The 13,802-nt window shown below is 47.2% G+C and overlaps 1 protein-coding gene across 2 annotated transcripts in view; it reads right to left on the bottom strand.

Annotated features, from left to right (window-relative positions):
* Nucleotides 1-6,731: 6,731 nt before the first annotated feature.
* Nucleotides 6,732-13,802, bottom strand: part of ZAP70 (zeta chain of T cell receptor associated protein kinase 70) — a 28,950-nt gene continuing 21,879 nt past the window's right edge. For both annotated transcript variants that reach the window (XM_084498614.1, XM_084498615.1), the window contains 9 exons: nt 13,152-13,230; nt 12,481-12,521; nt 11,228-11,276; nt 10,506-10,680; nt 9,630-9,836; nt 9,168-9,360; nt 8,709-8,849; nt 7,780-7,892; nt 6,732-7,443 (listed from right to left, as the gene is read on the bottom strand). In XM_084498614.1, coding sequence (XP_084354740.1) covers nt 7,320-7,443; nt 7,780-7,892; nt 8,709-8,849; nt 9,168-9,360; nt 9,630-9,836; nt 10,506-10,680; nt 11,228-11,276; nt 12,481-12,521; nt 13,152-13,230 — 1,122 coding nt within the window. In that variant the 3' untranslated portion in view covers nt 6,732-7,319. The remainder of the gene's footprint in view (nt 7,444-7,779; nt 7,893-8,708; nt 8,850-9,167; nt 9,361-9,629; nt 9,837-10,505; nt 10,681-11,227; nt 11,277-12,480; nt 12,522-13,151; nt 13,231-13,802) is intronic.

The following is a 13,802-nucleotide window of genomic DNA, read 5'->3' as shown; positions in this document are numbered from 1 at the left end:
ACCGTTAAAATGTACTTCCTATAGTTTATACTTGCCTCAGAATATAATCTAAAATTTTCACTGTGTCAATGTCTAGCAACCATTTGCTAAATTCTTAGACCTTTATGAAAGTATATTTTTCTGTGTTTTTTATGTCACAAAAAGTTTTCCTTGCCTTCCACTTTCTTTACCTGCACCTGTGTAATTCTTTCTGTTCACACTTTACTAACTCTCTGACCCTTCTCCACCTTTGCTTTCTTTGCAGCTCCTCTCAGTCTAAGTTTATTTGTGAAATTTTGGAATATGCAAAAACAATGCTAGAGGTGTTAAACAGACTGCCCTAATTATCAAGTCTTGGGTCTCTGCGCAGTTTCTTTCTCTTTATTCTGATTCCTTGCAGCTTTACAATTAAGAAAACGGATGCTGGACTAGAAAAGTGCTAGCATGATCCAATATCTATCTTTCTGTGTCTGGTTTTTAACCAATTTACAGTCCATAGAACACTTTTTCCATCCTTGTTTCACTTTGTATCAGTTAAAGCACAAACACACAAAACACCTTTTCCACTGATTGTATGATATGGTTTATCTTCTACTAATCATTGCAACTTTTTTTTCCATAACCTATTGTTTTTTCCATAACCTATTGTGTTTTTTTTTTTTTAAGTGTTTGTGTATCTCCTAGTTAAATGTTATATCAAAGTGTCTGTAACAAGACAGTACATTTTGTGATTCCTGTAGTTATTGACACAAATATTCATTTTCATTTTTGAAGGTAAGGTTTGCATAGACACACACAATAAATCATTTTATTACCCTTACCATAGAGTCTGTGTAATATAAGAACATGCACAGGATGGGTACCAAAGCATCCTAGTTTATGAAATCTTTACACAATGTATTTTTATACATGTTTGGACATAGGTTGGTGAAGACTGTAACATTATTGAACAGTTGTGCTGATGGAGGTGTTATGCTTAAACCTGCCATCAGAGCTGAGAAAGAACCAAGCCTGTGATCCTTGCTGTAAACTATTTGTTAGGTCAGTTTGTTTATGAGCCTTTCCTGTTAGAGCCTGCCCTTGCTGACATTTCCCACCTATGTACTTGCTGTGCTTCTTGCTTGAAAATAAAATCATTGTTTTCAGTAAGACCTGCTACAACAGAACGTACTGTGTTCAAACTGCAAATGACTGAGGCAAATTCACAAAGAATTTGGTTAACTGTGCATTTCTGGAAAGCACTGAAAGCACTGGGGAACACAAAAAGACAGAGAGAGCCTTAACAGGCAGAGGTAGATGTCCACATATTTCTCTATGCCTAGTGAGGGTTTCCTACTCACTTTAGGTCCAGGGTTCTTGACTGATTGTCATTCCAGCTTGTTTCCCAAAATTCCCTGATGCAAAGCTAAAATCAGTTTCTTATGTTTGTTGAGAATGGCATGGCACACTGATGCTGTAGATCTGGGGACAAAGATGATTCTCCATTGCCTGTTACCACATCCCTATTTACACCATGCCAAAGGATGTGGCAACTGCTATATCTCTGACATGACCATGCTTTACACCCACATTATACTCATTTGCCTCGGGAGTAAATGACTTGAGTTGGAAGGAAATTTTCCTACAGAAGAGTTTTCCATCTGAAAATGCTGATTAGACTGAATTGAAATGTTCTGTGGAAAGGTTTTGATTCCATCAAAGCTTTTGGTGGAAACAAAGCAAGCTTTGTCCAGGCTGTCTGACGGGCTGAAACTGCCTTGACTTATGCCAGTTTACCCGTCCACTCGGGGCTTTCTGGCTCTGTGGCCACAAGATTTCCCAGCCACCTGCCCAGTGGACGCCAAGACACTGGTTAGGTGCCGGTTTTTGCAGCGCTGCCTGCATGGGTGCGGCTCTGTGACCACACACTCTTCAACTCCCTGAGTCAGGGATTTTGATTTTGAAAGTCTCTTTTGATTCCTTCCTTGTGATCTTTTTTGGATTTTTCATCCCACTGAAAATGGCCTTGTCTTATTTCACCTTTCAGACTTATTGTCAGGAGCGCACGTTTTATGCACCAGAAGGTGGTGTCCATTTGTTTCTGCTGGTAACATGATTTCCAGCTCCAGGATCAAGCTCTGAAAATACAGCAGGGGATGTGTTTTTTCTTCCCCGTTTTGCACTGCCTGCTCACAACTGCCACCTGCGGTTTGACCATGGCAGTCACACTTGGGTCACTGCGTTAAAATCACTCTGCACTTACAAACTTTAGACAGAGCACAAAGCAGAAGCTTTAGGAAGAGTGCAGGAGTGTTTGGGAGGACAGAACACAAACACTTGGATTAGCTTATTAGAAGGCTGTGAATAATAGCAGAAGCTAAGCTGCTAGGCCTGCAGCGGGTGGTTTTGTTCTCGAAAAGGGGCCACAGCACGGCCTCACCTAGCTGCAGTCCCTCAGGCCACAAGGTGCTCAGGCTTTGACCTAGGGCAGACATCACAGAGAAGAGATCTGCATCCCATGGAGGCCAGCACACAGCTTCCCTCAGCAGCTCTCATTTTTCTGCCACCACCATCAGGTTTCCCAGAGACTACTGCCCTTGTTGGCCTTCACACAGCTGGGATGTGCTGAATGGACCTACATAGATACTGCAGGCGAACCTATATTTTATCCTCTTTCAACATTTTTTACAAAACCTGGTTAAAAAAAAAAAAAAAAAAAAAAAAAAAAAGAAGGGGAGGAAGGGGGAGGGGACAGAAATGGGTCAGGATCAAATACCATTTTATTTTTTAAAGCTCCCAGCTCCCCTCTGGTGCTATTTTTCTTCTGTTGTCCAGACAATGCAGCAGACAGCCCTATACCCCAGCCAGGCTACCAAAGAAGATAAGCAGTCCCTTTTCAGCAATGGCAACTACAAACTGGCTGGGTACTTAATTGATTAATTTAAATAGAAAATGTATTTAACAAAGAATTCCGTTATTTAACCTTTCAACACCTTATTTTCTCTGGACCATGATTTCTTTGTTCTGTGCAAGGCAGCTTCACCCTGTCCCAGAGCTACAAGTGGAAGCAGGGTGCAGAGGTCACAGACAGGGAGGGGCTGCAAGTTGAGGACAGGGAGGATGGGAACTAAGCAGACCTCAGATCAAGAGTCAGATTTCTTGGTGCCCATAAGTCCTCCAGGCTTTGTGAAGCAGGCCCTGAAACTGCCATCCCAGCAGAGCAGCAGCCTCAAAGAGACCTTGTGAGCAGCAGTGGAAATGCCAGCCACTGCAGCCTGATCTGCCTGCAGAAATCAAACAACACAACATCTTACACTGACCAAAGCCAGTCGCGTAAGGCCACTACAGGCTGCCCAGAGAATTAGCTGCCAAAACCACCTGTCACTGCTTGTGCTGTTTTCTGGCAGAGGGATGAAAATAACCTCTGTTCATGACATGGAGAGTGCCTGATGCCCCTACGCTGCCTGGCTCTGTGCTGCTGCTTCCTTCAGCCAGGCAGGCAGCGTCCCACTGCCTATCTGCACACTGCAGGCGTGCTCCTGTCCTGCGTGGGATCATATGAAGCCAGAAGATGAGTGATGCTGAATTTCCTACCGCTCCCCAAAAGCCTCTCAGGCAGCACCAGCACCTCACTTGTTTTCAAAGATTCCTCTTACTGATCAAAAAAACACCCATGAAGATGTGTTTACAGATTGCCCTGCCAGCAGTCTATCTGACTTCTATCTGACAGGGAAAACCAAGTTAACATTAAAAAAATTAGAGGCAAAACAAAGAGAATACCCTTTGATAGTCCAGGTCTTACCTGTCCTACCAGATTCCTTGACAGCAAAATAAGGAATTTCCTCCTGCTGTAAAAATATAGTTTCTTTTCCTCGGGACTTGGACACATTGTTAATACCTAAAACAGAATGCCAGCCCCATCACTTGCATTCCTCTTGTCAGTGAAGAAGATAATTTTCATTTAGTTTTGCATTTTTCAGCGCTTTGCACATCCTTTTTTCTTCATGTGCAACAGGTTAGCTACTTCTGTTCTACTGTGTATTGATGCATGTGATGGTACTCTGTGCTGGGGATTGTTCAGTGTCTCTGAACCAAGAAGGCCTTTGATCATAAAAAGAAGACATCATCTGGAGATGAAAGTGTGAAAACAGACAAGGTGGATGGGAGCTTTCCTTACGGGCCCCTATGCAAACACTGGCAAGACATATCCTTCCCTTGTTTCACTTGCCTCTGCTGTAACTAGAAACAAGCGGATTTCCTACCAGGGAGGGAAGGAAGGGGAGAGTGTAGGAGCAGGCATTCACCTGACTTTTAGTGAGAAATCCATCATTCCAAGATGTATTTTACCAGGGCAGAACAAAAGCATTCTGTAACTTCATGGCTGCCAGACATTTTGGAACAAGGAGGGTGATGAGGGTGAGTAGGCCTGTGCCCTTGCAGTGTCTCCAAATTGCCAACAGCCGGAGCCATCCAGCAGGGCTGAGATCTTGCAAAAACAAACTGCAATTTCCCCCAAACTGGATCAAATCCGAGTGCTTCAGTCATGCAGCTCAGCAAGGGCAGCACAGAGGCAGCTGCCACGGTGCTCTTCCCAGGGCTGCTCCCCTCTCTGTGCAGTGTTTTTGGTTCAGCCATTTGTGCTATACAGAAATGCCTGCAGCTGCTTTGTGTGGGCAGAAAGCAGCCAAACCCAAAGAATTTCACTGCTGGCCAAGCTCACAACAGAGGGGACAGCCCCAGGCAATGCTGAACTGTGCCCTGAGCAGCCACACAGACAGCACTTCTTGGGGAGAGATGGGAAAGAACCCTGGCTTCGAATATATATTTTACCTTGGTTCAGTAAATTACTGAGAGGTGAGACAGAAAGGTCGATGAGCACACAGCTATGTTAGTCACATAGCTGCTATGCTACTGAACAAAATGAAAATGCCGATATTGCTGAAAGAGATAGAAAGGTGAGTGTGCGCTTGTGATATCATGGTGCAATTGATAAATAGGCATGTACTGGTGATAAGATAGGCTTGCTGGTGATAAGATAGGTTGGAATGTGATAGATCTGCATTGGCAATATGATAGATTGTTACATAGTGTTGATCAGACGGGACTACTGATAGTTTATCACATCCCCTGTTATCACTGTGGGTGTTAAAGTTAGATGTTCAGCTTTTCCCTTGCAAGATGGAGAATGTGTAAGTTAGAAGAGCTTTAACATTTATGTAAAACCTAGGAAAATAATGGTGACTAAGAGTAGGAGTAAAGGAGAAAAAGTGTGCAAGAAAAGAGAGGATTTGAGGGAATTAATAGAACAGAATTGACCACAGAGCACTGAACTCATTCTGTGCTAACTGCAGCCTCTGTCATTATCTTATCAGCGACTTTTGCTCAAACAACCAGTGCCTCTGAGATTCGTCAGTGAACTGCCTGGAACGTCCTGCAGACTGTTTTAGTATTTGGACCTGCCTGCAGTGGGAGAGGAGAGAGGACAGAACTGGATGTATCCATGCTGTGGGTGGAGAAGAAGAGCGGCTGTCCGTGGCTGCAGGGCAAGTGCGCTGTGGGACCTGGATCCTTCCGAGCCTGCCGGCACTTCTGGTGCCCAGGAGGGAGGCAGTGCCTGAAGTCACAGCAGATTCCCCCAGGAACTGTCAGACCCTGTGCATGCCAAAAGGATGAGTCACAGAAAGAGCTGAGTCACAAAGTCCTCTGACCACAGGTCCTGCTCATCTCACTCCCTTTTTCCCCCACAGCAAGTCCTGACACTTTGTGATGCTCTTGGAACAGACAGAGCACACCCGCAGCACATCAAACCTTTTTTTCCAGCAAAACAGCCACTTTCTCTGGAAGGAAAACATGACATAGGAGGTAATTTCTTTCCTACCTCTGTCACTAACTCACTGTGCGAACATGACCAAGACCAAGCCACTTTCTCTTCTGATGCCTCTATTTTACCCTCTGTTAGTAAAGATAAGTTGTCCAGAGTTCTCAAGCATACAGGGCAAGCTAATGGGCTTGAGAAAGAAAATGCCTTGGTGTGTAAATAGCTGCTGTCACTGGAGGCTGTAGCTTAGACAAGGAGAGGGGAATGCTTACTTTTATTTTTCATCAGATAATTTTTATTTTTCATCAGACCTACATTCTCTGATGGCTTAAGCAGGCTATATGGAGGGGGTGATTTAGGCCCCATACCTGAATGCTCCCCAGAACAGTTGCATTCAGAACAAACGCACCTCCCATTAAGGTTTAGATAAGGGCTGTGCCCTGGCCAGGGCTGTAGCTGTTTATTTTACCTCCTGGACAAGGTACACTTGTGAGATGCTGTGTGGCTTTCTGATAGCAGAAGATGGTGAGAGATAAGCTTTTCTTTTCGCTGTATCTCAAGGCTCTGATCTTCTGTTTCCTCCACCCCCCCCCACACACACACACACGCCCCCCCCCCGTGCCTTCACAGCTCCTCTCTGCTCTTTGCAACTCTGCAGACCACAGTCCCCCCAGCATGGGTAATCCACTACACCCAGGGCAGAGGCAGACCAGTGCAAGCCTCGACAGATGGCTAGATTTCCACAGTGGACTCAACTGAGCGCTGTAGTGCCATCAGCTGAAAGAAAGCAGATCTGCAGTGAAGCCAGAGGTGACTGGGTTGGTGACTCTGCAGGGTTACAGAGAGCATCAGTGAGGGAAACCATGGCTTACTGGAGGGGAACTACGATTATTTTCTTTTCAGTGTGAAGTAGTTGCAAACATTTAAGGCAGTTTAATAGTCTGAGACATAAGGATGCTAAACGTATAGAATCGTTTATTTATAGGGTGCCCGATTTTCAGGTTTGAGAAGCAAACTGCTCAATTCAGTAGCACAGAGGGACCAGTCAGGATCCAGAAGATGAGCCATGGGTCCTGGGAGTTTAGTTTTATGAGGAGCCTTAACCAGCTTGGAGGGTGGTGGCAGTGCAGGGGGGACGTACACCATGCCCTACGGTGTACATTTTTTTCTGGGGGCCTGGGAGAAATCTGGATCTGCTGGAGCTAATGCAGTTCATCCCTAGTAAGCGAGGTAGGCATTAAACCTTTGAGGTCCTGGGATATTTTTTGGAGGTGGGTAGGAAGGAACCACAATACTGTCCTGTACTGTCCTGTGATGGTCAGACTGAAGATGTACATGTACATCATGGCTGGCTGTTTGGAGACACGAGGTGTAGCTGACTGCCCTTGTCTGCTGACAGTATTGCCTCCCAGGATCTTAGTTCTAGAGCTGCTTGAGAAACAAAACCATTGTTTAAAAGATTAAAGCAGAAGTTTGCAAAGAGCCTTTCCAGGTCCTGTGCAGGAAGTCCAGGGCATGTGTGTTGAGGGGCGGAAAGGGAAACTCAAGGAAGAGCTGCTTTTGATTTGTCCTCTGTCTCTGGACCATTTTCTGTCTTGGTAGCAATACTGTAGTAGTAGGCACGGATTGTGTTTTCCACAGAAATAAATCCTGGACGCTCTTCCCATCTGCAAAGGCAGAAAAGAAAAATAAGAATTGGCAAAAAGGACAACAGTGGACTGACCCAATGGAGAAGATACCAGGCACAGAAGAACCTGGGAGAGAACAGCAGCCCAGCAGTACCAGGCTGTACCAGGGAAGGAGCTGCAACTTTTCTGGGATGGAGAGGTGCAAATGCAGAGAAGCTCTGACATCTTACAGGCAAATTGAATGGAATGATAATAAAGAATTATGTGTATTATTCATCATGGTCTGGGGAATGAGACACCATTCATTTCGTATTGTCCAGAGAGTGTGTGCTGCCCTGATGGACCAGCAGAGAGAAGAGCAAGAGAAATCCTTACCTGTAGGTCCAGCATTGCTGCATGAGAGTGTACATCTCTGCTGGACAGTCCGCGGGGCACTCCATGCGCTTCCCTTGCTCTATGAAGCTAATAACCTCTGGGCCTTTCATTTTCTAGGAGAAGATCAAGTGGGAAAATGTTTTCACAGAATCACAGAATTGTAGGGGTTGGAAGGGACCTCAAGAGATCATCGGGTCCAACCCCCCTGCCAAAGCAGGTTCCCTAGAACAAGTTGCCCAGGGAGGCATCCGGACGGGCCTTGAATATATCCAGAGAAGGAGAACCCACAACCTCCCTGGGCAGCCTGTTCCAGTGCTCCGTCACCCTCACCATGAACAAGTCATTTCTTATGTTGCTGGGAACTTCCTGTCGTCCATTTTGTGGCCATTGCCTCTTGTCCTTTCCCCACAAATGACTGAAAATGTTTTAATGGTTTTGGATATGGAAACAGGGTCAGTAGAGGCAGTTTAGAGCTGGGCCTGGGGTAGTACTTTGGGTCCATGCACAGCACATCCCATACAGTGTCTGTTTTCAGCCCCTGCACCCAGCAGTGGTGTCTCACACTGCCTCACAGCCCAGGGCCTCATCCCAACCCTGGGCAGAGCAGTGGCTGAGCAACTGACTTTTCAGCTCTGCAAGTGGGTGGAAGGATCAAAGAGAAGGTCTGCTTTGATTCAAATCCAAATGAATTTGTTTTGTTTTCTGTTTCCTTTCCCTAAAATGAACACAATGCTGCAGGATCCAAGCAATCCAATCTGTGCCTTCCATGAAGTGGAAGTGAGCCTGTTGTGTTGCCCCCTGCCTAAGAGACGTAAAAGCATCCACTCGAGGGAATGGAAATCGAAGTTTCATTGTGTGTCAGTCAACCAGTTTTAGAGTGGGAGCCCAGATTGTGACTTCGATCCATGATAGGCCCAACTTTGCCTCACCTTGTACGGTTTCTGCCCATAGCTGAAGGCCTCCCACATGGTCACACCATAGCTCCATACATCACTCTTGCTGGAGAACTTGTGATAGAGGATGCACTCCGGGGCATACCATTTCAAGGGCCACTTTCCTGCTGTCCTGGCCTGTAGCAAAGCAAAAATGAACATTTGAGAGAGAGCCTGCTCTGAGCTGAACCTGAATTCTGTTTTGCTAAATGTTTCTGCCAAGTGTAATCCCACACTGCTGAAAAAAATACTGTCTGCATTTCTTCCTTCCCTCCTGGAGCTTTGCAAAGACCCTTTTAATGTCACAGCAGCAAGGCTGGACAGAATGTGATGTGGTTGTACAGCCAGGCTTCTGGGAAGAACTCAGAGCCCCTATCTCTGGGAGTCTTAGCCCCCAGCCTGGAGGAGGCTGGGAATCTGCTAGCTATCTGGATCCTTTGTTGTGCTCACACTTACCTTGTAGTAGCTGTCATCAGCACCAAGAGCCTTGGAGAGTCCGAAGTCACTGATCTTGGCATAATGCTGGTTGACCAGCAGGACATTTCTGGCTGCCAGGTCCCTGTGGACAAAGTTTTTTTCCTCCAAGTACTTCATCCCCATGGATACTTGATGCATCAGCTCCACAATATTGCTGACTGTAATCTCGTCTCTGGGGAGGATGGAAGGACAATGCAGTAATAAAACTGTTGGACAGCAAGAATCTGTCATTACTCTGTACACCACAGTCCCCTCTAAGCTCTCTAGCTGCAGCGGAGAATGAGCTCTGTTCCAGAAGCATCAGTCCCTTTGACTTACATGAAAAATAATCTCTTTCTGTTATTAGCAGCCTCCCTCCACCTACAAAGCCAGGCTTCCCTGGCAGAAGTGAGTTAGATGAGAAATGCAGAGAATATCAGACACATTTTATTCAGTACTCACTTCTTGGAAGACAAGAACTTGTTGAGTGGTCCTCCAGAAGCCATCTCCATCACAAGCATTAGGGACTCTGCCTCGCAGACCCCAATCATGCGGACAATGTAAGGGTTGTCCAGTTGATGCATGATCTGGGCTTCCGTCATCATTTCATCTCTCACTGTTTTCTCATTGTTGCTCTTCAGCACCTTGATGGCCACATCGATCTGCTTCCTGCACGGGACACAAGAGGAACAAATGTGGATGAATTAAACAGCACCTGGATTCATGTATTAGCCAGAAATGGAAACTACTCCACATGTGATAATGTTTGGTATCTCAAACGCAGCCTCCATAGCCTGTTTTGGTGGAGCCCTGTATGACATTGTTATCCCAGGCCTGTTAGAAGGCCCAAGAGAAAAGGATCACCTCAGCCTTGTAAGTGTAGAGTAGTGATTGTCATCTGTAGATCTGAAGGCTCCTCATACACTGAGATGTGCATCATCATCACCATTTTTCAAGGAGGGTCTCAGGCACAAAGTGAGCAAAAGCCATCTGTATGGACATGCAGAGAACCAGAGGTAGAGCCAAGGATTGCACATCTACTCAGTTTCACTCCTTTATTCTGATGTGGACTAAGATGACCTCAGGAACATGGACATGCCCCTCTGAGCCCGGCAAATGCCTCCAGAAGTGGCAGTCTTATGCATGGGAGCATAAGATGCAGCTTATACTCTCAGGACACTGGTAAAGTCCCAGAAAAGCTACTACTGACCTTCCAGAGCCTCTTATACCTCCACCCCATTATCACTCTAGAGTCCATCTAGCTAGAAACAGGATGTCTGGGGACATCTCTGAGCACCCCCTTCCCTCTTCCTCGGCATCCTTCAGGGCAGCACTCACTTTCTCATTTTGTAGACTCCTTTCTTGACGCAGCCAAAGTTTCCTGCCCCCAGTTCCACTTCATCAATCATCAGGTGGTCCCTCTTCAGGAAGAGTTTCTTATCCTTCAGTTCCTCAGGGTCACTGTACGGGCTCTCATAGACACTGGTGTCCATGGGTAGCAAGCGTGACTTTCCTGCATATTCACAGGAGATAAACTTGTTTATAGCTATAAGTGATGTATCCTTCCCTGCCCCTCCCTCATTGATCAAGAAGGTTTTCTGTAACCTCCTGGCATATTCTCCTTCAAGCTCCATCATTTAAGCCTTCCCCTGGGCATCTCCCTTCCTCTCACAGCCCACGGCCTCTCTGAGTTACACTGTCAGACCCACGATGGAGAGATGTGTTTAAGCACTCCCACACTACAGGTCCCAGCAGGTCCCAGCTGCATGCTTGGCTTCTCCCCAGTGAAATGTAACTGAATGCACCGAGTATTTTGTAGGCAGTATAGAAGATGGGGAATAGGACAGGGCTTGGTTTACTGGGTACAGGGTGTGGGTAAACGCTTTTGCAATATTCTTGGCTCAGGGCCCAGTAGTAAGTGGGTGCCTTTGTAGAAAAGCAGCTTTGCAGCACAGCTCTTTGACCAGAAGGTGATAGAGATGGCAACCCCCCTGGCTCCTGTGGCACCCCCAGGTCCTATCTCCTCCCATCACAAGGCGAAGGTTTTTAGAGGTGCTCACCTACAGGCTCTGGCGTGTATCCATCTGCATTGAGAGCCCCAAGGTGTCTCTGGAAAAGAAACAGGGTTAAAGTGGATAAGGCAGCCAGGGGAAAACATTTCAATTTGAAATGGGCAAGGAGAGGGATGGGGAACCTCTGGAGCCCAACAGAGCCCCAGCTGGTGACTTCCACTAAAAGGCCCTGTGCTGGGCATAGGGGACTGGTGCAGTGTTGAGCTGTCTGGTCCTGGCTGGTGTGAAGCCCCTGCAGCTCCACAGCAGGGCTCTGACCCTGGGGATTCACTGCAGAGCCTGTGTGCAGCATTGCAGCTAAGTGACCTGCTCTGTGGGCTGCACAGGGTGAGGTGCCAAGGGGGCTGTGTGTTCTCTAGCAGCGGGGAGTATGCATGCAGGACAGAGTTTTGCTCTGTGCCTCCTCTGTTTCCCCCATCCTGAAGTTACAGGTCTTCTGCAGCAGTGGGGGTCATCCCAGGCCAAGCCTCTGTAGCTCTGTAGCTCAGAGTCAGCGAGTGAAGGGAAGCCCAGAGGCAGCTCAGCTTGCAGTCAGCTCACTTGCCTGGCTGGCTGTGCCAATGAGTGACCTCCACGAGCACCCATGGATGCTGCAACCACTGTTCCAAAAGCAGACAGGGACAAAGCCACGACTGCTGTATGAAACACACTTCTCCAGCACAGCTTTGAACTCCAGTGCTGCTTGCAGCAAAGTTACCATGGGAGCCCACCGCAGATTGTGAAAGCTCTCTGAGAACATGGGTAAATGCTTAGACCTTTATTTGGGCTTTGCTGGGCTCTGGGATGGGCTGCTCTCATAGCCCAAACTTGCTGGTTTCAACACGGTTTAGCACTCGCAGTGGTGACTGAGCACAGACATACCCTGAGGCCAGGGATGCAGAAGGAGCACAAAGACCTGGCCAGTGGCCAGAGGCTGGCTGCAAGGCTGGGCGTTCCCAGAATCTGACCATGTCTTCCCCACTCCTGCCTGGCAAGGAGGGCAGCAGGGAGAGGGCTCCCTGAGGACATCCCCACATGTTGTAAGGAGCGCGGTGTGAATGGAAACCATTTTCGACTCTGCTGGTAGCTGTGCCCAGCTATTCCTTGTCCCCATCCAAGCTGGAAAGAGGACAACATTGCAGCTGGCCTTAATATATTCCAGTTGTGTTATTGCCTTTTAGAAAAGAGCAGTTTGATCAGTGAACTTGAAATGCAATTAAGCCCCTGAGGTACCAATAAAACAGACCCTTCCCAAAACTTACGCTCACAGAGGGGTGGGTTGGTGGAACCGGTGCTGCAGAGGCTGTGAATCAAGAGAGAAACTTTTATTTGGAGTCTGTGTGTGCCCTAAGCAGAATCAGAGCATCAGTCCTTGAAGGACTGTGGGGTCCAATCCCTCCCACACAAATACCCCTTTCCACTGTGTTAGCTGTAAACAGTGTGGAAGGACGTCTAGATAAGGGGGCTGTTCCCAGGCCAGCCCTCCAGAGACCTCAGGGATCCCACAGGCAGGCTCTGAAGTGACATTTGTGACACTTGGGCCAGGAGAAGTGACACATGGTTTTGAGTGTTCAGCTCAAGAGATGCACCAGGAGCCAGGCTTCGGGTCATGTTGTTTCCTGGTGCCTAAAAAGCAGGTCATTTTTCAGAAGCCATGCATTTGGCACCCAAAGCCCCTAATTTGTCTGGAGCACAGATTCCCCTGTCTGTTACTGTGTTTGGGCCACCCTTGGCCATGCCAGGAGTGTGGCCGCTTTCAACAGACAGCACAAAGTGGCCTTGCCCAGCCTGCCACAGGAGCTGAAATTGTGCCATTCCCTAACCATCAGAGCCTGCGTAAGTTGGGTCGGACGTGGTAAAGGACACTTGTGATAGCACGGCTCGAAGTGGCCTCAACCAGGGCCAGGGATGGCACTCGCAGATGTCAGCTCACCTGGCATGCTGGGGTTGGGGCAGCTTTCCCTCAGGGCAAAAATCAGACCATCCGGTTTGAGTTTCAAATACTCCACCAGCTGAGAAAGGAATCAGATGAAAAAGAGATTAATGCAAGCAGAAAATCATCTTTTCTTTTGCAAGTAGCATGTGTGGCTTATGGTAATGGTTTCTCTCAGATTTATGGCAGAGAGGGACCCGATTATTTCTTTCTCTCCTCTTCTAACTATGCACTCAGGGATCTCGTAGAGCCAGCATTTGCATAGCTGGGTATACGCCAGAGCTGGGAATAATTTGGGAAGTTAGATAAATACCAAAAAAAGACAAAGGGAAAATCTCTAGCAGTACAGCTTGGTAGGGCATTTTCAGTGTAATGTCATTGTTGTCACAGCCGGAAAGGTTTTCAAGAAGTGTTTTGTTTGATAGTCTGAGAGAAACCTTTGGCTTTCCTGGAGGAACCCCAGGGCTAGCCCTCTGGATCCTGGGCAGTTTTTCCCTGCAGTTCAAGCACTGCAGGGATTGACGCTGGCTGGAGTTGACCACCTGAGCCCTAGCCACTGGACCACAGGGTGGACTAGGATTTCTCTTCCCCTCCCGTGTGGCTCAGATTTCATCTGAAATTGGGAGACTGGCACAGTTCTGTTTCCATTAA

This window comes from Aythya ferina (assembly GCF_964211825.1).
Source record: "Aythya ferina genome assembly, chromosome: 26".
NCBI classification, from domain to species: Eukaryota; Metazoa; Chordata; class Aves; order Anseriformes; family Anatidae; genus Aythya; species Aythya ferina.
Note: the sequence above shows the minus strand (reverse complement) of the source record. Positions and strands in the feature narration are given on the sequence as shown.